This window comes from Suncus etruscus, chromosome 7, assembly GCF_024139225.1.
Source record: "Suncus etruscus isolate mSunEtr1 chromosome 7, mSunEtr1.pri.cur, whole genome shotgun sequence".
In the NCBI taxonomy this organism is placed as follows: Eukaryota; Metazoa; Chordata; class Mammalia; order Eulipotyphla; family Soricidae; genus Suncus; species Suncus etruscus.
The window spans coordinates 96,090,966-96,115,100 of NC_064854.1; the positions used below are offsets into that span (position 1 = coordinate 96,090,966).

Here is a 24,135-nt window from a genome sequence, read left to right on the forward strand (position 1 = left end):
GCATGCTGTCAAGCACAGATGGACCAGGTTTTCTATCCCAGGCATCCCATATGTTCCATAGCCTTCAGGGGTGATTTCTGAGTACAGAGCCAAGAGTACCCCTGAATGCTGCTTGGTGTAGTCCAAAACTAAAAAACAAACAAAAAAGTAATCTTTGTATTTGTTCCACTCCCCATTGCACTCAGAGAGTGAATGCCTCACTAAACACACCTGTCTCTGAACTTTGGCCCTCTTTCCTCCTCCAGGGGAAACTGCCTTAGTCTCTCTGCAGTTCTTTTCACCCTCCACAGAGGTCCTGGTATATGTGATACCATAGAAATGAGCACATTAGCTTTTGGTGTCATTTTACAAATATTCACTATAGAGGCTGTTAACCCATCAAGGTGGTCAGTATTTGATGGTGTAGTTGTTTGTCCAGTCTGTGTTCCAAGACACTAAGAGGTGGAGGTACATGAAGGTCTGTCAAGTTCCAGGAGGCCAGAAGTGTTGGCAGGTTATTTCCAAAGTCTCTCACTTTCCTAAATCTCAAGGAATATCCTGGCCTTGATCTCCCTCCCCTAGCACAGCTAGCTGTCCTCCTCTGACCTGGCCACATCCCAAAAAATTCTTTGTGTAAGACCAATTTCACACCCCCATGGCATCACCTCACCCTAGGACAAACCAGTTTCAATGCCTGCTGTGTAAGGCTCTGAGCCCTGCACCCCAGCTGTCACCTGTCCCTTGAAAGCTACCCCACTGTTCACCTGAGAATCTGGGATGTTGCAAGGCAGCCCAAACCGCCTCCCCCCCCCCCAGGTTCTCCGGCTTTTGTCTCAGGCCTTAACTATTGAGACAACCATGGAGGCCTCAGTGTCCAGCTGGCTTGGGAAATGAGAGCAGAGAGTGTGTCCTGGTCATTCCTCTGTGGCTCAGTCCTCCATCCTCTCTCATTTAACTCTGAAATATACCTCTAGACAGTTTCCTTCAGACAACCTACCCCTTCCCACTGCAACTTCTCTTCTCAACTCTGAAGAAAGTTAGTACTTTGGTTAGCTTTTTGTTTGGAACATTGTTATAGGGCCACACCCAGCGATGCCCAGGGCTTTCTCTTGGTTCTTCACACAGGGATCAATCCAGGAGGTGCTGGTGACCATATCAAGGTGCTTGGGATTGAATCCAAGTCACCCACAGGCAAGGCGAGTGCCTTACCTCTTAGATTAATACTCAGGCTTTCAGGGATATATCCTCCACACTACTCAGAGAACCCTGACTGAGGCCGTGGAATGAGAATGTGAGATGAGAAATCATATGAAAATAGAAAGACTTCAGGGATTAAGAAAGCTGGGTACAAACAAGACAAAATTATCCTCTAGGGGTCTAAAAGAGTTATTTGGATTAGGCAGTTGAGGCTCATCCTGTTTTGATACTGAGCACAGCAAAGGGTTCCTAGAACCTCCAAAAGAAATGACCCCTCAAATCAAAACAGTTGCCCAGAGATATAGTTAAAGCTTTGGATACATTTAAGTCCAAGGATGGGCCAGTACCCACCAAAAGGTAGAGCCAGAGCCTATAGTCACCTTTAAACTGGACATGGTGCCATTAAGAAAAACAGAAAAGTATATGGAACCCTAGGAGATTGTGTGCTTGGGATTTTGGGTACAAGGACCAGCTCTAGGCTCTAGGCAGCCATGACAGATGTAGAGGACAAAGTCCTCCTGAGGCCAAAGTGGTGCCCCACAGCTGGGCAGGGGACATGAGGGCTAACCCTGAGGCCATTTTCTCTGCTGTCCAGGTGGGGACTGGTCCTGAAGAGGGGAGTCAGGGTGTCACCAGCACAGTTAGTTCCAGGATGTCCTTAGGGCAGAGACTGCAGGATGAGACTGCCTGAAGACTCAGACCAGGGCAGGAATTAGGCCGAAGGGGTCTTCTTTGACCTCTGGGACACACACACACTTACACTGCATGAACATGACTGGGCCAGGTTGCCAAGTCGCAGGACTTTCTTTGGAAGATCTTCTTGGCTCTGGGATGCAGTATTTTCACTAGACCAAGGAACAAGATGGGGTGGGGGAGGAATTGGGGCCACATCTTGCTCCTTCCAGGGATACACAATGAACTGGGTCACTGTGAGAGGGTGCCAGAGAGGAGGGACCACAGTGCATTCAGTTCTCGTCACTGCCACCTCTTAGCTTTGTGATCTTAGACACTTAGACAGGTGCCTGACCCTTATACGTGTTAGGGCTCGAGAGAGTGTGAGAGTGAGAGAGAGAAAGAGGAGAGAGAGAGACAGAGATAGAAAGAGAACAAGGAGGGAGGGATGAAGAGAGGGAGGCCGAGGGTGGTTGGCTAAGGCACATGGGTCTCATGAGACTGCCCCTGAATACTGATCCCAAATCCCAAGTAGAAAGGAGTAGAGAAAAAGAGGGAACAGGATACTAATCCACTTTATTGGGCATTTAGTGTGCCTGTCTCTCTCTCTCTGCCCTAGTCCCAGAGCTCAGGGGTAACTGCTGGGCCCTTCTGCCTCAGGAGAAGAGGGGTGGCATCTTCCTGTCACACTGACCTGCACCCTGATCACAACCCCTCCCTCAATCTTAGTCCAGTCTCCCCAGTTCTGTCAGAGATGGTTCCAGATATCACAAGAGTCTGTTGTGCTTAGGGGGCTTTATGATATCACAGTAGGTGGAGCATGGGTCTTGAACATTGCCAAACCAGATTCCCCTGGCCTCCTATGTGGTCCTTTCAACCTTTCAGGATTAATTTCTCAGAACCAGAAGTAACCCCCAACTGGCATCTGGTGTGGCCCAAAAAAGAAAAAAATGAAAGGAAGACAGAACTGCCAACTATATAAGCTATATAAGCTAGAGTCAACAATAATGAAATCATGAAACTCAAACTTTCACAACCGAATTTTAGAAGGTGCCTCTTAGTTGTTAGTGTAGTTATTTCTCCAACTGCACTCACCAACCGTTGTGTGCAGCTTCATATCATGAGCTATTCTCTCCATCCCTCATATCTCTTGTCTCTGAACATTATTAGAGTAATGTATTTTATTTTTCTTAAAACACATAGATCGATAAGTGAGACTATTCTGTGTTTATCTCTCTCCCTCTGAGTTATTTCATTCGGCATTATAGTTTCCATGTGCATCCATGTATAGGAAAATTACATGCCTTCAACTCTTGATGGGTGCATAATATTCCGTTGTATATAGGTACCACTGTTTCTTTAGTCATTCATCTGTTGAAGGGCATCTTTGTTGTTTCCAGATTCTGTCTATTATAAATAGCGCTGCAATCAATATAGGTTTGAGGAAGGCATTTTTGTATTCTATGTTTGTGTGCCTAGATTATATCCCTAGGTAGAACTAGATCATATGGGAGCTCAATTTTCAGTTTATTGAGGAATCTCCATATTGTTTTTCATAAAGGCTAGACCAGCAGGGATTGAGAGTTCTTTTCTCCCCAGAAACACAGCAGCACTTATTGTTCGTGTTTTTTGGGATATGTGCCAGTCTCTGTGGATGAGACGGTACCTTACATTGTTCTGATTTTCATATCCCAGATGATTAGTGACATGGAGCATTTTTTCATGTGCCTTTTGGCCATTGGAATTTCTTCTTTAAGTTTAGCTGCACTAGATCAGCCGAGCCTGGAGATGGCATCTTGAGTTCTTGTAGGAGTTTCTCCATAAGAAGAAATAAGCTGAGGAGGGAAAGAAAAAAAAAAGGAGGGAGATATGCCCAGAGTCCACATACCCTATCTCTCACCAGGGTCTCCCGCAGGTCCTTCTGGAATCTCTCCACATCACCTTGCTCTGAGTTTGCTCCTGTTGCAACTGACCCAGAAGTCTCCTTAAGCAGCACCTGCTGATTCAGCTGTTTTTGTCTCAGAGACCAGCTGCAGATAGGTCACCAGGTTTCTGGAAAGTTCCCAGATTGTGCTGTGATTGCCCAAGTTACTGGTATCTTTTGCTTCAGAGACTGCCTTTTTATTCTGCAAGTCCACATACAGGAATGACACTGGGAAGGAGGAAAGGCATCTGGGCACAAGAATAAGAGGATCTTCAACTCAGTCTATTTACTTAAGCCTAGTTTAGGGAGCAATGGTGACTTTTTTCTGTCCTGACTCTGCTTTGTACTGTTTTAGGGGCATTTTTTTCGAAGAAGAGGACAGATGGTTACCATTGGATGATAATTCTGCCTACTTTGGGGTTTATATAACCCCATGATCAAGGTGAAGAGATTGAGGAATTTGTCTGTCCCTCATATCAAGGTGCCTAGTACAGTTGACCTTTCTACCCCAAAGATCCAGGCCTAAGTTTGGGGAAAATTTCTCCATTTGGAGTAGCAAGATTAGTTTTGGAAAAATTTCTGTCTCCCATATCGATACCAAGTTTGAGTGACATTTTGGTGCTCCAATTTAAAGAGACACTGCTTTGAGGGACTCATTTGCCCCAGGGTAAGATGACTCTTTTGGGGGACATTTCTGGTCCCTGCATCAATATATTGAAATTGGGGTCATTTCTGCCACCCCTCCCACATTGGTCCCATTTCTGTGGCACAAGATACATCTCCCATCGAGAATTTTGTATGGTACCTGATTTTTGCTCCTACCCTGACTATTCTCCCTCAAACCTGTGAATGATCATATTATGCCTTGATCATTGATGTGTTTTTGGGATGCAGCATCCTCAGGTTTTCCTGAGCCTATCATGTTCCTCTGCCTGCTCTGTGCTTGTTTTCTCACCTGCCTAGTTACACATCTGCTGCAGAGTGTGTTTGGGTCTGTCCATGTCTTGTCTTCTGCCAGGGTGGCTTTAGAACCCAGTGGCATTTATGGATCTTTTCTCCCCCAGTTTAATTCTAAGATTTTCAGTTTCAATTCATGGATCATTTTTCATTCTTCCAGCATACATGGACGGGTGTGGAGCAGACACTGTGAGACTCATGTGCATAGTAGGAAATGAGGCTCCATGTGGTTGTTGGGATCCTCTACCTAACTCTAGGGCAATGCACTTCTCTCAGTTGTCCATACCTAAATAGAATTCAAGAAGTCCTAGGAGAGAAGGGATATGGAGAAAAAGAAGAAGGCTGAGACAAGAGTGAAGAGGAATGTGTGAAGAAGATGGGCAGCAGGAGGGAGAAAGTAAAATATGAGTCTAGATTAAAGTGATTTTGAGAGGGTATATTCCATGCATGTGATAAAACAAGAGGATAAAGCATGAAAATGAAACCTCGCCTAGTTCTGGCTGATATTTCAGTGACAGGTGAGATTTCTGGTGGGAATTCTACCCCATTCCCAGTGTCTGTATCCTCTGACCTCAAGACTACTCAAAGTCTGATTCAGATTCAAGGTCACATTCTCTAGGCTCAGCTCTGCCTTCTTTCAGGTTTGCTTACTTCTGTGAATAAGAGCTAGGAAAGGACTAGCCTCTGGAGTTCTCTAAGAAAAGACATTCCTCTTAGCCCATCACAGGGTTCCGGAATTTCAAAGAGTTTAAGGTGGTGGATGGCTCCACTCTCAGATAAAAATTTACCTCTGTCAATTCAATGTCTGGCTTGGCCTCTGAGCTCCTGAGCACCAACAAAGGATCACTCTTAAGCATTGTTTGCTTAATGGATCCACCAGCAGCTCCCCAAATTAAAGAAACCCAGGTCACAGCTTACCTGTTCTCAGATCACTTGAAATCTGTTCTCAAATCTCTTGTTTTAACCAAGACAGCATATTCCTATGCTCAATGTAGTGGTCTCTCTGAATGTATAACTGCTTCAGCAGTGTCTTTAGCTGCAAGACTGCTCCCTCATCATAGGCATGAAGCAAATCATGCCAATCCCAGCCCTCTGCCTCTTGCACATCTTTAGTGTTTCTGTGTCTTTCCTTTGGCCATTTCTAATGGCATGCCTTATTGATCTATGGTCACTCTAGACAGTCACTCACACTACTACCATCTCTGAATCCCATTTACTGAAGGGTAGGAAGTGGGAGGTTGAGAAAGTTGCAAGAGGAACAGCAGGATACAGAATGGTGTGTAGCAGGGGCCACACTCACAGAATGCTGTGTATGGCACAGTACAGCCTCTTTTTCAGGGCGCCTGGCCAATCCAGCTTTCTGGATGCTCTCTCTACCTTTCTCACTGTTTCAACATCCTGGTCCACTACAGTTTCATTTGCTACTGGGAGTCCCATGGACCAAACACTAAGAGTGCTGGAGCAGTGTTCAGCAGGGACTGTTAGTGCCTCAGCTTATGAGCCTCCACAGTGAACTCTCCTCGCTGGGTACCCTGCACTCACACTTCTCTGGAATCATCTGTTTACCTGGAACTGGAGCATCTTACTCTCCTTTTTAATGACCCCAGGAGATTTTAAATGTGAGTGAAGCAGACTTAGCGGTAGAGAAGGAGCCTGTGGCTCTGACTTAGTGGGTTTCCTTCTGCTTCTTTCCCTATGTCTTCATTGTTCTGAGTCCTCCCTACTAGAGCCAGTCAAGGGCTGCTTCTGCAGCAGCATATTCTGTTCCAGTTGCTCTTTCTCTGAACTCAGCTGCAGGGAGGTGGCCGGGAATGCTGCAAGGTGGCTACATCATGGAGTATGTGGCTATGTTCGTGGGCCATGACTTTCAGGCCTTCCAAATTATAACTGTCATTGCAGACCTGCTTTCCCTGACAAAATACCAGAATACAACACAATACCAGAGGACACTAGTGTCCAAAGTATCTTCTGTCAATATAAATCAAATAAAATATTATAATTCATTAAAAATAAACAACACAGCAATGGACATTCAAAGGAAGGGCATGGCAGGTCCCTCTGTCCCCATATCACCCCATATCTTTTGACAGACTACAAGCTTTGTAGGTTGGACAAAATCCACAGCTTACTTGCTACTATCTTACTTGTCCATCTCTAGCAAATCTCATGCTGGACATGAGACCAGCTCATTCATGTGCTCAATGTACTGGTTTATCTGGTTGTCATTTTTTTGGGGGGTGGAACCATACCCAGTGATGCTCAGGGGCAACTTCTGGCTGTGCTCTCAGAAATCGCTCCTTGGGGGGCCATATGGTACGGAAGTGGATCAAACAGAGGTGCATCCTGGGTCAGCCATGTTTAAGGCAAATCACCCTAACACTGTACCATTGCTCTGGCCGCTGCTTGGACAAACTTTCAGGTTCAGATAATCTCAGGAAGGGTAATATATAAAGAATGGTTTCATAGGAGGCCTAGAAGGGTGTTTCAGGCTCATAATGGTCACTTTGGTGACCAAGTTACATGGAACACTCCAATTCCTTGATTTTTGGTCCACATTTTAAATCACCTCTGCCCTTGGCACCGACTCCAACTGCACTAGTCTTTCCACTTCCTGCTGTGGGGGAGCCTCTGCTTTAGACAATTAACATAGATAGAATGACTTGATTGGGCCTCCTTGACCATCCTAATATTGTAGCCCCTCTTTTCATTCTCCAAAGGTGACTTCTCTCTCTGAGGACCCTGACACTGTCTCTTGATTTTAATATTTAAAAAATATTTCTTTATTAATCATCATGGTTAAAGAAATATTCATAGATGGGTTTTAGTCATCAAATGTACACCACCCTTTACCAGGGCAAATTTCCCACTACAATTGTTCCCCATTTTCCTCTCTCCCACACCCTGCCTGTATGTGGATCAGCATTCTGCTTCTCTACAATTATTATGGCAATCTTACTCAGTCTTATGGCATTCAATGGAGCCTCGACCTGCTCGTTTGCCTGCCTGATGGCATTTAGAACCCCTGAAAGTGAGGAAAGTTAGCGAAGAGTTTTGGATGGCGCTGATGGTAGTATGGTGCCCAGTAGTTGGCTGTCTCTCTCTTCCCAGCCTCTCTTAGAGAATTTTGTATTTTTCTAAAACTACCTTGTTCTGGTATTGCATGTGCATCGAAGCAGTTCCTGAAGCAGGCTGGGCAGCAGCCCCCACTGGTGTAGCTGTTCACTCTTACAGACCGCTCCATCAAACGTGACCAGTAGTTTGGCTACAGTTGGTTGAGACACTGGTCCTTTTGCTGTAGAGACTATTCGTTTGCGCAGCTCCAATTGAGGGAGTGATGACAAAGCTTTCATCCAGAGCAAATGAAGATGAGGGGTGGAGGAGCACCAATCCTGCCCTAAGACAGGTCTTAGGGTCTGATAAATGGGACCCCTGTGTAGAAAGCACTTGATACTTTCCTGTAGCCTCCAACTTCCAAGGAGCATTCCCCTTCACCTTAAGACTTTGAAGCTTAGTGCTCTGGGATGAAGAAAATAAGAGATAAAGTTCAGGTCCCAATCCTAGTCTGAGAGGTACCTTTCCCCAAAAGCACACGTGTTCCTGACACTCCAGGCCTTGACTATAACCTATGCGTCTTCGATGTCACAAGGATTCTGACATCACAGCTCCCCTCTTTCTGGCACAACTTGGCTCTGTGCAGTATCTGCACAGGGGTCAATTGATCATCCCTAGATGAGTGCCACATAGTTCCTGCTCCAAATTCCAACTCATCTGCCCATCAAAGCCCTCTTCTCAAAAAGACCAATGTACATTTTCATTAGGAAGTGGACTTTATGCCATGGTTGAATAGTAGCACCACCAACCATAAACAAAAAGTTTCTGCATCAGACAGGCACAGATCTTGTATACCCCTGTCCTGGTCTGCCCTCTGGCCACAACTGCCCTTTGGAATGTCAGGTTTCCCCCTTCAGGTTTTGCTTCTCTTTTATAAAGTGAGTAATATGCTTCACCTCTCACTGCTGTTCATTCAGTACTATCCTCTGGTTTTGAAAGGAAGTAATTTTGGTCTAAAGAAAGGAGACGCAGAGTCAGTAACTGGGGATGACTACATTGCTTAAGAATGTCTCATCATTCCCTGTCTGTCCCCTTTCTTTCCCTGGTGTGCAGGACACATGTATTTTTTAATACGTTTAGATTTTTTCAGCTCTACTTTTTTATTTATCATTTGAAACAAATAGCCTGAATCCAAGACAATAGTTCAATGGAGCTCTGGAGGCACAGCTTATTCTAATACTCTCATCCACAAAGTCCCCAAAGAAACTCCTGCTCAATTGCAATAGTTTCATGGCCCTTAGAAGGCCAACTGTTTTCTCTGAGGGACAGTCTGACTCCTACTGTCAGGGTCTGTCTACTCTGCTCCAAAAGGAGGTAGGAAACTGTTCAGATCTGATTTGGACTCAAATTCTTCTCCATAGGTTGCCAGCACAGGCCCCCCTCCTCAATTTCTGCCTTTGCTAAGTCCCATTGATGAATTATAGCTGTCTTCCTCTAAATCTCACTAAGCTTTTCCCTGCTTTACCCTTTTCCTTAGATTTGGTAGAGTGATGGCTGGACAGCAACCTCATGCCTGCAAAGTGAGGCAAAATTCAAAATAACTCAGAGGAAACATTCAGAGCGTGGGAGTGATCAAGTAGCATATCCCCCATCATAGTCCTCCTCTGTTGGCAAAGTATGGCCTTTGGAACGTCATGGCCATGACCAAGCAAGGCTCCTTCAACTCCTCACTCCTTCCTTCAAATGTCTCCATTATTACAACCAGACCTGACTTTCCATTGAAGGTTTTGCTTCAACAGAGGGTTCAGAAGTCAATAGTCAGTCTGAAAGGCCTGATGGTGTCCTACTGTGTCTAGAGACAAAGGAGAACATACCCAGGAACCTCGCTTTCCAGAGGTACTCCACCAAGTTGTTGACCAAAGAAAACTCCCACAATGTCTTTTAGCTCTGTTTCAAAAGCCAAACTTCTCAGAAATGTGACCCTGTGGTTTCTCCCATGCTGAGACAGAGCACCCCGCAGCACAGGGCACACATGGCCCTGCTATGTTGTGAACCAGAATCAGGGTTTATAGTGGGGCTGACCTTCTTCCACAGCATTAACCACTCCCAAGACACCCCTGAGAACACCCTCTCTTGGAGGGTCAGCCAGGGCAGGACTTACTCCCTTGGACCAGTATTAGTTCTCAACCACAGTGGGTGTAACCTTGTATAACCTATGAAAAATGGAAGTGCTGCACATTCTGTCCTTGGCCACTGTCCGTGTGCTTTTGCATGCCTCTCTTGCTGGGAATGAGTTGTGTTTTTTCTCATCCTTCCAGTGCTGTTAAAGACCAATTTACTTGTGCTTCAAGCCTTTGTCTTCACTTCCAGAGTAACCAAGAAACACATATGGGGACACATGGAATTGGGCACCATAGTTAGCAGTGAGTTCTTGCCCTACAGCCAAGTCTGGTGGCACAAAACATGCATTAGAGGGGGCACAGAGGTCACAGCTTACCTACATTCAGGCTTCTTGGATAATGTCACCAATACTCATATTGAGATGATTCCAGTCCACTTGTGCTCCATGGACCAGTCTCTCTCCATCTGGAACTGCTTCAGCAGTCCCTTGAGCTAACAGAAAGGTATCTCATATCCTAAGGTGAGAGCCCTCTGCAAGCCTCTCTTCTCTCTTTCTCTTAAACTTCAGGTTGATTTGTCTATATTTTGTCCATATAAACTTAAATTTTCATTTCTCCTCTGTAGACTGCACGAGAGCTACTCAGTGGCTCCCTCAGTATGCCAGTAATGGATCCTATAGCTTATTTCAGTCCTATGTCTCCTCCACCTTCTTCCAAAGCACGTGTCTTATCACTGTTCTACCTGCTGTCCTATCAGTATGGTCCATCATTGTCTGTTTCTTTTTTTTTTTTCTTATCATCTATGATAGCAATGGTATTTCTTTTATTCAAAATCTACATAGAAAAACAGGCACTTTCTTATCATCTATGATAGCATCATTTGGGTGGAATCAAAGTTTATAAAACACATTTTGTATTTCGTTCTAATTTTAGTTTATGTGCTGCCAAGCGAGCACTATTTTGTATTTCAATAGATACAAAAATTATAGCTTTTAACAACCACACAGCAGCCTAGCTGAGTTATGCTGCCACTCACTGGATAAAACACAAACAGCAGGACACAGGCACCTATTTCAAAGGAAGGAAGGTTTGTTGGCAGCTTGGCACTAAAGCTTGTATCTAAGATATCAGGTAGCTAGCTCTCCAGCTTCAGGAGAACTTTGACTCAAGAATCCTGAGCATGAAAGGATCACAGGACAGTTCTGGGAGTCTAGGACATTGGCCATTAAATTCCATGATTCAAAACTGGTAATGAGATAAAACAGTAGTCAAATGATATTGGTTCAAATATGTATCCTCTCAAACATTCCAAATTCTCAGTGACTTCAAGTAAAGTTGGGGTGAATTGGAAAAAGAGCCTTGTCTCAAAATGGAGACCACAATCCAAAGGAAACAAAATCAAAATACCCTGGATCACTGCTTTGAGCCTTGTAAAACATTCAGAGAAACAGGGCTCACTTACATACAGGCTATGTGGTGCTGGAAGACACCCCAAAACAGAACACCTCAGGGCTTTGGTTTTGTGGAGTGTGCTGAAGAGGTGGATGGATGCAGCAGAGTGAGACTGGAGAACACTGGCTGAGGGGCATGAAGGAGATGTTTCTAGAGTAGAATCTGTAAACCACCAACACTTTAGGAAGTTTTGGGTGGTTGGTAGTAAAGAAGGGTCAGAAGAATAACAAGTGAAAGAATACACTGGAAAATATGGATAAACTAAAACCATCTGTTACAGAGATAAGAAAAAAGAGGATTTTCTTCAGTAACTTTTTATCATCAGGATACAGTGGGCATCGAACTGTTAGCTGTCCAAAAATACCAGAGTAAAAACACAAGTTTTGAAGGGAAAGGGCCCTTTCTAAACCAGAAAGGCAGTCTGCGGGTCATAGAGGTCACTCTGGAAGTAGTGAGGAAGTTCTAAGGTAGAAACTGGAAGAGACCATGGTGATGGCAGCAGAGGTAGGTGTGAAGGAGGTGATGGCGATCGAATGGCTTTGGAAGAAATAAAGGCAACTATGACGGAAGTCCTGCAGCTCCTCTGAGACTCTCTGTAAGTGACTGGTTATCTTCTTAATCAGATCACTATACATCTGCTCCGAGTGCTGCTGGCACACACATTTATACACACAACTGTATATCTGTTCATAGGATATGAACAGTTCACCAGGACTCTGGGTTAAAAGCTGATCTATGGCACCATCCAATTTTGGCCAGTATGTGCTCTTATAATCTTCAATGGTTATAACATTCATCAAGAATTTGGAGGCGGAGGTGTTGATGTTGCCGGCGGGGCCGGGGCCGGGGCCGGGGGCGGCGGCCTTGGGCCCTGCGGGGGCGGCGAGCGCGGCCGCGTCGCAGCCCTTGAGCAGCGCGACGACCCCGTTGTGCTCGGGCGCGGGCCCGTCCCGGGGCAGCCCCTTGCGCGGGGCGGGCGCGGCCGGGGCCGGGGCCGGGGGCGGGGGCGGGGGCGGGCGGGCCGGGGCGGCCAGGCCGGCGGGCGGCGGGCGGAAGCCGGCGGCCTCCCTGTGGTTGTGTTTCTGGTCGTCCATCATCGCCTCGTAGCCGCCGCCCTCCTCCTCCTCCATGCTCTCCTCCATGCTGCGGGCCCCGCAGGCACCTGCCGCCCGTCGGGCTCGGGGCCCCCCGCCACCTCACATCGCCGGCGCGGCGCGGGGGGACGGCGCCGACTCGCTCCCTTCCGCCCGGGCTCACTCGGCCAACGCCTCATTGTCTGTTTCTTATGGATCACCTAAGCAGCCTGGGATTCACCATTGATAACCTCCCACCAAACCCCTTCACCTGAGGTTTTCAGAGGCCTTCTGTAACCTTGTGGGAACAGGGAGAACAGCGTCTTTTGCCCTTAGCTCTGACAGCATCTGGGCTCCCACTGGTGCTGGCTGAGTGGCTACAGAGCTTCTGTTTGTTCCTACTCCTGGTACAAGCCCAGGGCTCAGAGTGCATTCCAGGGTCTGAGCTCCAGGGTATTTTTTTTTCAAGTCTGATAAGCTCCTGGTTTGAAATCCAGAGTTCGAGCTCCAAAGTCAGAGTCCAGTGTATAGGGATTGAGAGCCAGGGTCTGAATTCCAGTGACTATGCTCCAGACCTGTATTTCATGTCTCCATGTGCTGCATGGATGAGTGCAGTCTTGGGGATATTTTCTGCTCCCCTGAAAGGATACTGAAAAGCCCACTTTTCAGATCTGGGAGACTAAACAGAAACTTTGGAGCAAAGGCAGATGATCAGTGAGAAAGCGAGAAGAAAGGATGCAAAGTTTAGGGAGGGCAGCCACAGGTCTTCTCCTGTGATTGTTCCTGCAGTGACACCTGTTCTTTGGTCCGTTTTTGCTCAGCCTCCTCCTGGGCCATCTCTCTCACTGAGGCAGCAATTTGCTGGTCCATCTGTGACATCAGCACATGAGAGTGATTCAGACATGAGTGTCATTTCTTCAAACTCACAGTCCCAGGGTTATGTTCAAGAACTTTTAGGAAGGATTCAATGTATGGAACTGAGAGATGCCAGGGACAATTGAATCCTCTGTGAACCTGAGTGGCTGGCATTCAATGTTGATGGCCTTCAGAAGGGACAACTGGCATCAGAAACACAGGACTGTTTGACAGAGAGTGATCAGTGAACCTGGAATGCAGGGAACACTATTTCTGCACCCTTGGGGAAGCCTCCCTGGAAATGATGGGCCCCTTGACACTCAAGAGAAGACAGAGATCGGAGACAGAGCCCAATGAATGTTGGACGGTGAAGCCAATCATTTGCTTTAACCAGGTCCCTAGGAGCCCATGTTCTCAGCAGATGCCAGGGCACAAACTAAAGACAAGATGCTCTCCTATTCCTTTCTTTCTGGTCTATATATTGAGGTGAGGCTCCCTAGAAGAATGAGGAGTTCAAAGGTTTCCCTTGAGAATCTGTTCCCCCTCCCACAATGCACCTCCCAGGCTCAGACATTAACTGAATTAAGCCCCTCTGTTGATAAATGAGACCAGGTGTCACCAGAATGAGATTTAGGCAATATCCCATAGTCAAAAGGCTTGGAAGAATGGTCACTGAGAAATGAGAAACAACAAAAACAAAACTACAATAATACAACTTTGCGTGGAGCCCGAGCTAGGGGTTTCCGAGGCATTTAAGGAGCTGAATTGCTTCCTATATGAGAAAGGGCACCAGGTTCTAAGCATCTGGAACCAGCTTGACAGGGGCTGAGCAAACCTCTCTGTGACCTGTGGAGAAGCAAAAGCCTCCCAGGTCCAAGTTCCCCAGTGACTGGTGACACTGATGAAGAAAAAGGACAGAAGTGATTCTCTGACAAGTTTCTCATGACCAGAAATTATTGTGTGAAAATCTCACCTCTCACTTTTGTGACTGTACAGACCCTGAAGCCTGTTACCTTTGTGCCGGAAGAAGGGCCCTCAAGTCATGATTTTTAGGAAGTGACAGATAAAATCTGTTGCCCAAATCCTCCAATCTATTGATGAAGCATTTCTAGCCTTGGTTGCATGTAAAGGACTGATGGAAAGAAGACCTTCAGTGTTGGGGACTGTGACTTGTTTGAGGCCATTTTGCTGTTCTTTCTGCCATAGTCCAGCCTTTTACCTAAAGGCTACATGCAGTCTTGCTGTGAGTTTTTGAGCTAAAGAGAAAGGAATGTGCAGCTGCAGGATATAATTAACTCTAGCCCAGAGGAGAGCAAAGCTGCCTGGTACCGTTATCAGAAACTAGGCCTCACTCCTTAAGACCACATTCCGGAGTGAACTAGGCTGTTATCAATAAGTGTATGCTACATTGTCTGTTCAAGATCACTGAGGCAAACACATCTTGCACCACCTCCTGATAGTTAAGCAATTAGGAATGTAGCTAGAAGGTCACTAGAAATTTCCATGGAAACAACACGTTCATCATAGCTTGAAGGTCATCCAGCCCCCTAGCCCACTGCCCACTTCCTTATTTAGAGAATGCTTTACTTTCTTTGTTCCTTGAAACCTGAAATATATCCTTGCCTTGTATGGGCCTTTGCGCCAAAAGTATGACTGACATCACCTTTGTACTGCCCCCTTCTCCTTCACTATATAAGAAGGAGCTGTAGTCAAATAAAGTTGCCTTTGAGCAGTGAGATATTGCCTTAGGTCTTTATTATTAACCTCTCTCAGATTTTTACAGGTGTGGTTGTTCTTCTACCCAGCAAAATAGGAGTGCGGTTGTCTGAGAAGCCTTCCCAGCTAATTCCTGCTGGCCGGGCCCCCCTGGGGGGCTTCAGGACCCCGCATTTTGGCGCCCAACGCTGGGCTCGAAGACCACCGCCACACCCCGAACGACTACAGGTCGGCGAGTCCGGAGCTGTTTCATAAATCGCAGGAAATACCTCATCAGGGTAAGCGTTGAAACGAGTTAGCCTTAATCAAAAATTTAAACTGCAGTTTTTCCAGTCGTTCTGATCGCCGCCCCTGATTGGCTTTTGGGGCTTCGCCCATAGGATACGCTACCATGGGTGTTTCGTTGAGTACTGAACTTAAATTCATTAAATATATACAGTCTGAGTTGAAAGCCAGACATATAGAGGTTACCAAAAAAGATATTTGTAATTTTTTAATGTTTGTTCATGATGTTTGCCAAAAATCTAGTGTTCCTGGGCTCCCTCTCGCTCTGACTCTGTCTCTCAGTTTCCTTCCTCTTCTGACCCTTCATCTTTACTTCTGCCGCTGCACCCTCTGTGCAAAATCCTAAACAGCCCTTCACTTCCCTAGCTTCAGCTCCGTCCCTGTTCCACCAACTCCCCTCACCACCCTCCCCTCCTTAACCAGCAATTGCAACAATACAAAGCCTTTAATTGGAAAAGCCTCAAAGAGCCGTTTCAAGCCGTAACCTCCTATGGCCCCCAAGCCCCTTACACGCTCTCCTGCTTAGAATCTAAAAGCTGAACTCTTTGTCTCTTGGGAAGTTAACTTTTTTTTTCCGCTGCAAAGCCCTTGCAGATAGTCAGGAATCCTGATCTCTAAGCTCTTATAGCTGGCCTCGCCTCTTTTCATACCTTAAAGGTACAGCACACACTTTCCAGGTCCCAGCTTGCCAACATGGCTCTTGCTGCCCTCTGTGCCTGGAAGTCGCTCCCCAGAGCCGGCATTCCAGCAGCTCCCCCACACTGGCAACAAACTGTTGCTGCTTTCTCCCTCCCCCCCCCTTTTTTCTGACTTGAGTTCCCAACTCACCACAATTACATCCATGGTCTCTCACCTCTCTAACAAACTTGATAATGCTCTTGGCTCAAAAACCAGCGCTACCTTTCCTGTCTTTCTCCCTAATGGAGAAAGTCTTCCCCCGCCTGCTCAGCAGCCTCCACCGCGGAGAACGCTCAGTCCCTAACCATGGCAGATTCCCTCCTCTCACCGCTCCCCCTCTTAAAGCTATAGAAATGAAACTACTTGGCCAAATTAAAAATCTTAAACAAATCTTAAGCCTTCAAAAACAGGCTGCTTCTCTTAATTCACAAGTTTCTGCCCTTCAGGCGTTCCCCCCCCCCTCCTAAATCTATAGTTGTCTGTCCTCTGCCCACTGAATTCCACGGCCAAGCCCCCCCTCTTGAGAATTCAAAGAAACAAACTAATAAAAGTCAGGCTGAGTGCCATAAAACAGAAACTGCTGCAGTGCCTACAAAAAATTCTAAGGGCACAGTGAGCAGGATAATTACAAAGTATCAGCTGCTAAGCCATAAAACCTTGCGATATCTACACTTTGCTGTTAAAACTTCTGAGCCTAATGTACCTTTTACTCAGTACATTTTGCTCAAACCAGTCCTCAGCCTCCTTCAGCCTCTTTCCTGCCAGCCTTGGGAAACAGCCAGCTCAAGCCCTGCCACTCCCACCTTAAGCCTTCCAATTCACCCTGAAATACCCAATCTTTGTTATTCAAAAGAAATCTAAAAAGTGGCATCTCTTGCATATTCTCAAATCAATTAATAAAACCATGATCCCCATGGTGCTTTTGCAACCCAGACTCCCCTCTTCGGTTGCCATTCCCTCTAATTCCAATAAATTAGTAATTAATCTTAAAAGATTGCTTTTTTTTTTCTCTATATCATTACACCCTGCTGACTGTAAATAATTTGCCTCTAGCCTTCCTGCTGTTAACTGTGCTGGCCCCTCCCCGAGTTATCAGTAAAAGACTCTGCTTCACCTTGTCAGCCCTACACTTCGTCAGATATTGTGTTATTACGTTTAGTGCATTAAGTGGTGTAAAGTAATTATTAAAACATTAAAAAGCAACAGGAAAATAACGGCAATAAACTTTTTTTTTCATGCCTCTCAGAAAATTTTACACCAAGGTCATAATTCTGTCACTTTACAGATAACAAAATGTTGGTAAAAGAAAAACTTCTTTGTGTTTTAAAATCCAAACGAACACAAAAGTGTTAAATTTAAGTCTTATATTTCTATTAAAAGTTTTATTTTAATTTTTAAAGTATTTACAAAATTATGTGAAAAATAATGTGGTTAGCCTTTTTAAACAATATAGTTAATTTAATGCACAGTAAACACCTAAGTATGCTTTATAGTACCCTTAGTTTTAACTTTGTGCTACAGCAATGGTTGTTCTTTATTTCTGCATTGAAAGAACTATTATTTTAAGTGCATTCAAAATATCAGCACATTATATAAATCTGTATATTTGTGTCGCAGTGAAAAAATAATATTAATAAAAAATATATTATATATAATTTTATAAGTAATATATAAAAGTAACTAAACTTTATAAGCAAATTAACTAGTATTAAATACAATTTTAGTCTTAAGTTCTAAGTGTGTAAATGCATCAGATGTCTTTGACTATATTTTATAATAATCTAAGCATTTAGTTAATTTGGTATATAATATTTTTTACAAATTATTCACATAAAGTCTTCATAGTAAAAACAGTTGTTTGTTTTTTAAAATCAGTTTTTATACCTTTAATAATCATAGTTCATGCTCTTGTGTTTAATCATAAAAATTTTAACACTTTATTGCAGCTGTCTTACTGTTCTACTGCAAAACCAATTTAAAAAAAAAAAACTATTCATTTACAGCAAATCATTTCATACTTCCAAGTAGAGACTACTTCTACAGTGCTCATTAATCATTTTACTTAATGTTTTTAACTTCAAATTAAAGTTGTTTTAAAAATGTTTTGTGTTAAATCTAAACCTTAAAATTTATTTTCAGCAAAGTTCCACTCCATCTACATTAAGTACTTCTCAAAACTAAAAAAGTTTTTCTACAAAAATTTTTTTTCTCACAAACATGCTGGCTAAATATTTAAAAGCGCTTGTCAATTTTTTATAAATAAGTCTTAAATCAATCCTTTTGTCTGTTTATGTGTCTGTTGTGATGAATGAAAGTGGCCACAAGTGTAAAATGTTGTGTTTAGTGTTGTTTTGTTTTGTCTGTTTATTTGTTATCTCTACATTTTATAATAATACAATTTTTAAAGCCTTATCCATTTTTCAAATTTCAATTAATTTTTTCAACCTGGTTCAGTCTGGTCAGTTCACAAACTGGCATCTTGCAACTAAAAATCATGTGTTAAAAATTATGTATTAAGCTAGCTTTGTCCTTCTAAGAACATGGCGGAAGGTGTGGGGGATGGCAAACCCCAGATTTCTCAATGGCCATCGGGGATAACTTTTCCCTGGAGAATTTCTGGACTTTGCAGTCACCCGGCTTTCCTGCTATGTGTAAGTTCAGGCCTATAGAATATGTATTTATGGCTAAAAAATAGCATCCAGCTTTAACATAATAACTAGAAGTTTAAGAAAAATCCTTTATATTCAGTTTAAAAAAATTTTTTTAATTAGCAATTGTTAATTATAAATTTTCTTTTATGCCAAAGTCTAACAGAAGTCAAATAACATTCCCGTGGTATTCAAAAATAACTAGTGTAATGTAATTTGCTAATGTTTTCTGCCTGTAAACCCAAGCCAGAGAACTAAGTAAATTCTTAATTTTTATATGAAGTAACCATTTTGCCTCCTGCCAAGCTGTTTTCTTATAAACCTCCTGCTAGCCGCCATTCCTGCAAACCTGTTTCTAACTGACTCCACCTTTGACAATGCTGAATTAGACACTCTGCCTAGCTGTCTTGGATGCCCACCATTGCCACCAACAACCTCCATTGCAAACAAGTCACGGTCGTGGAACTTTGCTTGCTCGAACCATATATGTGCCCGCCTGTTCAACAATCAAACATTTGCAATCAAACCATTATTGTCAACAACTCTTCCATCTTCATTGAAGCCCCCAACTCCACTTATTTTGTTTGTTCCACTGAATTTTCTCCCCATATTGTTACTGAAATGTTTCTTGCTTATCATGATTATTATGTTTTAGCTTTGTTAATGCCTAGAATAACCATCAAACCTGTTGGTCGGTTTCCACCTCAAACCTCATCCTGCAAATGGTCAATGCCTCTGCCCAGGCACTCTCCAACACCAGCTATAAACACTGTTGAATCTGCAATTCACCAGTTTCGCCGTTTTATGAAAGCATCACAACGTTTAAATCTCCTATCTACACCAATGACTCTGAACTTCTTCTCTGTAAAGTTCAGCCTCAGCGTCATTAACTCACTGTTGAGCAAGTTGTAAGCTACGAACTCTGCCTTCTGGCCCATCCTCCTCCTCTCAAGTTATTTTAAATATTATAAATGCCTCTGCTCTAGCCCTCACAGACCCATATTATGAACGCTGTTAGCTTAGCTTCTCTCCTCAACCCCTACGATACTGTTAGTTCCCTTGCTGATGTAGTTCTTCAAAATCGTCGTGCTCTATATTTTGCCCTTATGAAAGAGGGGGGAGTCTGTGTAGCCCTTAAGGAACAATGTTGTATTTTTAAAGACAAAACTGGATTAGTTAGAGACAGCGTTCAACATATTGGTGATGGTATAAAAGATTTTCAAAAACATCTCGATGAAGAGCAAGGTTGGTACCGGGATTGGTTTTTCTCTTCCCCTTGGCTCCACACAATCTTGTCCACTATTTTGGGCCCTCTTATTAGCCTCATGCTGCTCTTTTCTCTTGGCCCATGGATTTTCCGCAAAATCACTGCCTTTATTAAGAACCAGGTAGATGAAAAGGCAAAAACCTCTATTCAGGTTAACTACCAGCGTCTGACCCCACGTGACTCCTGTGAAAACTTGGCTTTAGTCACCAAGCCGCCATTCCAGCCACTAAGTTTCCAGGAGATAGAGCGCATAGCTAACAAGCGGAGCTCGCTCCGGTATTTGTGCTCTCGGCTGTGGAGACACCTACGACGGGATTAGCAAGGTCCCAGTTAGGGCACGGCCCGAAAAGGTTACAACGCATAATTCGGATTTCTGCGCGCACCCACGACGTTTGTAGCCACCTTTTAAATGCGGCTTTGGCCGTGTCCGACCTGGTCAAACCTTGTAGCCTAAGACACGGTTCTTCCACCCGCTCACGACTTTCCTTCTTTTATTAGAAGAGAAAGGGGGAGATGTTGGGGACTGTGACTTGATTGAGGCCATTTTGCTGTTCTTTCTGCCATAGTCCAGCCTTTTACCTAAAGGCTACATGCAGTCTTGCTGTGAGTTTTTGAGCTAAAGAGAAAGGAATGTGCAGCTGCAGGATATAATTAACTCTAGCCCAGAGGAGAGCAAAGCTGCCTGGTACCGTTATCAGAAACTAGGCCTCACTCCTTAAGACCACATTCCGGAGTGAACTAGGCTGTTATCAATAAGTGTATGCTACATTGTCTGTTCAAGATCACTGAGGCAAACACATCTTGCACCACCTCCTGATAGTTAAGCAATTAGGAATGTAGCTAGAAGGTCACTAGAAATTTCCATGGAAACAACACGTTCATCATAGCTTGAAGGTCATCCAGCCCCCTAGCCCACTGCCCACTTCCTTATTTAGAGAATGCTTTACTTTCTTTGTTCCTTGAAACCTGAAATATATCCTTGCCTTGTATGGGCCTTCGCGCCAAAAGTATGACTGACATCACCTTTGTACTGCCCCCTTCTCCTTCACTATATAAGAAGGAGCTGTAGTCAAATAAAGTTGCCTTTGAGCAGTGAGATATTGCCTTAGGTCTTTATTATTAACCTCTCTCAGATTTTTACAGGTGTGGTTGTTCTTCTACCCAGCAAAATAGGAGTGCGGTTGTCTGAGAAGCCTTCCCAGCTAATTCCTGCTGGCCGGGCCCCCCTGGGGGGCTTCAGGACCCCGCACTTCAGGGGCAGCAGCGATAGCACAGCAGTAGGGCATTTGCCTTGCACACAGCTGACCTTTGACTGACTTCAGTTTGATACCTGGCGACCCATATGGTCCTCCAAAGCCAGGAGCGATTTCTGAGTCCATAGCCCCGAGTAATCCCTGAGCATCACCAGGTGTGGCCAAAAATAAATAAATAAATAAAACAAAATGAGGAAGACCTTCAGCACACCTAAAAAGAACCATACCCAGCAGTCTTGGGATCTTAGGCATCCTCAACTTGCAGGCCTCATGCCCTAGATTCAGCTCACATGTGTTAAGAAGGCAGAGGAGCCTCAGCAGGAAGTGTTAGTAGATAACCCACTTCTCATCCAGCTGAAAAACCAGTGCTGCTCAGGCATGGCCCAGAAACCAGTTAGTCAACTTAGAATTGGAAACTGAGGAGCATATGCCAGGACTCTCCCTGATCTCTGCAGTTTCGCAGGAGGACATGATTTCTATCCTCACAGTGTGGATGACTACAAAATTCACTTTGGTATTATTCTATCTAGGTGAGTTAGAATGTATTATTGGTCTATCTATCACGTTGATTTCAAGGTTGCAAATTAGGACCTTATGTTTTCTTTTTTGTTTAAGCTCCCTGATTTTCTTTCTTTCTTTCTTTCTTTTTTTTTTTTATCAAATGACAATTTTCCCTTCGTGTTTTTTTTTTAATTTAATCACCGTTTTTACAAAAATTTTTTTACGGGTTTTCAGTCCTAGATGTACATCACCTATCACCAGTGTGGTCTTCTCACTACAAATGTCCCCTATTTTCCTCCCCCATCCCAACCCTTTGCCTCTTTCTCAGACATTCTGCCTCTCTTCCTCACTATCATTGCTATGGTAATTGCCACTGTGGTTAGTGTTCTATCTGCATTCACTGCTCTTTGTGGCAAGATTCATGTCATAAGTTGATCCTGTTGGCATTCAACTCTTCAATCTTAGGTTTATTGGCAGACAGTATTTATTTTTCTTATTTTTTTTTATTTTTATTATGACAACAAAGATGCAAAGAAAGAGGACAGGGTAAAGTTACAGTGGAAGCACAATCACCCATAAACAGAATTCTCAGTAGTCCCATCGATGATATCCCAGCCTTGAACTTTCAGCCAAAGAACATTAAGAAAAACAAAACTGAACCCATGTACAATACAATTACTTTGTCCCTCAAATCCCCAGTTGTAGTACATACTATTTCTTAGCAGTACACAATATAATCTAAAGACATTGACTTATGTAACTCCTTAAACATTGAGGGCAAAGTACATTTATCTAGTTCCATGCACATGCTTACTAGTTTAAGTTAACCTCAAAAGTTTTAGTGGGTTGTTTTTCTTAAGGATTGGAGTCAAGGGAACATAGAAAAAATGGTGTTATGGCATTTGTTTGCATAGGCCCACCAAAATATAAGGGACATGGAAAGAAAAATAATGGCCTAAATACAAGGAGACCCTACCCCTGAAGTTTCCTGGCACAGGACCGAATCTGGGCTCCAGGCAAACTAGTTTGTCCAATCCAAGTCATCATCTGTAGTGGCAATACATCTCCATTCCTCACATAGTCTCTGTTGTTGGTATCATGCTTCTGTATTAAAGGTCCTGGAGTCTGCATATCCCATATTGCAGTCAGGATGGTGCAGAGCATCCTCTCGTTTCACCTCACACTTAAGGGGCAATAGAGAGAACCATGTCCTGTAGAGCAGGTCATTGTTGTTGTCAAGTCTTCTCAGTGTAAACGGAAGTCTCTTTTTAGGAGGTTGATGTCAGACCCTTGGTAGTGTCTTTCCTGGTAGAGGATTGCTTCCAGTTGTTGCTATAAAAGACCTTGGATGTTTCGTAGATAGCTTGCCTGGTTCCGGAGTGAATGGAGGATGCCCATTCTTCTGAGACCTGTGCCAGGTCATTATGTCAATGTTCAGGGTGTATGGTACATTGAACTGAGATTTCTGTGTTCCTACCTCTATTAGATAAGAACTTATCTGTATGTATAGTGTTTTCCCATTTTAATGTGTCTATTCAAACAAGGATCAATGCCATGTAGCATTATCAGCGCATCTGGAGGCAATAGTAACGAGACCAGCAATTTCCATGACATAGTTCGATCATAGGCATTAAACTGAGGGACAGTTCCATCAACAATCCCTACTGAACAGCTTACAAAGGAAAGACAAGATGAAAAGTGGATAGAAACATCATGGTAGAAGAATATATAGAGAAAGTTATGGCTGTTAAAGAAAATACACATAAAATATTCAAAAGATATATGTGTTCGATTTATATCCTTCTAAATAGTTCTGGGATTGTTAGATCCACTGTATGTCTTTGGTCTGAGATTAGAACTGTGTGTTTCTGAAGTTAAGAAGAGAAAATCTGGGGTACTGATGGTTGGAAGGAGTATATGTTCGAGCGGGGGCGCTAGCCCCCCACGCGGTTTGCAACATGTAGACTGGTATGAAATTGCCAGTGACAGCCTGAGTATAGCTGAGCAGATATCTGCCACCCCCCAGATCAAACTCCACCCCCTAAGCTAATCTCTGGAGCTGACCTGGAAGTGGGGAAAACCCAGGGTGCCCCATCAGGTCCTCCCAGGAACCCACCTGGGGATCCGGAGGAAGAGGGAGAGGGGGGTCTGGTGACCCAGGTCCGGGCCCCCCTACCCTAGGCCGGGCCAAGAGGCCTCTGGCACATACGGAGGTCTGCCAGAGGCCAGCCCATGCCGGCTGAAAATCCTGCTCCAGGAAGGCTATTTTTCTTATGTTTTATGACTATCCTTCTTGTCTGGCTCATTTCACTCAGCATAATAGTGTCCATGGCCATCCATGTAGAGGCAAATGTTATGACTTCATTTTTCCTAATAGCTGCATAGCATTCCATTGTGTAAATGTACCACAATTTCTTTACCCACTCATCTGTTGTTGGGCACATGGGTTGTTTTCAGATTCTGGCTATTGTAAATAGTGTTGTGAGAAACATAGAGGTGTAGTGGGC

At 44.1% G+C, this 24,135-nt stretch overlaps 1 protein-coding gene and 1 non-coding gene across 2 annotated transcripts; one reads left to right on the forward strand and one right to left on the reverse strand.

Moving 5' to 3' along the window:
* Positions 1–11,789: 11,789 nt before the first annotated feature.
* LOC126014367 (CDK2-associated and cullin domain-containing protein 1-like) lies at positions 11,790–12,494 on the reverse strand. Its single transcript, XM_049777661.1, has one exon. The coding sequence runs from the start codon at positions 12,492–12,494 to the stop codon at positions 11,790–11,792; it is 705 nt and encodes a 234-aa protein (XP_049633618.1).
* Positions 12,495–17,420: 4,926 nt separating this feature from the next.
* LOC126014655 (small nucleolar RNA SNORA22) lies at positions 17,421–17,550 on the forward strand. The gene has a single exon (XR_007497662.1). It is a non-coding gene; the product is annotated as a small nucleolar RNA SNORA22 (small nucleolar RNA).
* Positions 17,551–24,135: the final 6,585 nt, after the last annotated feature.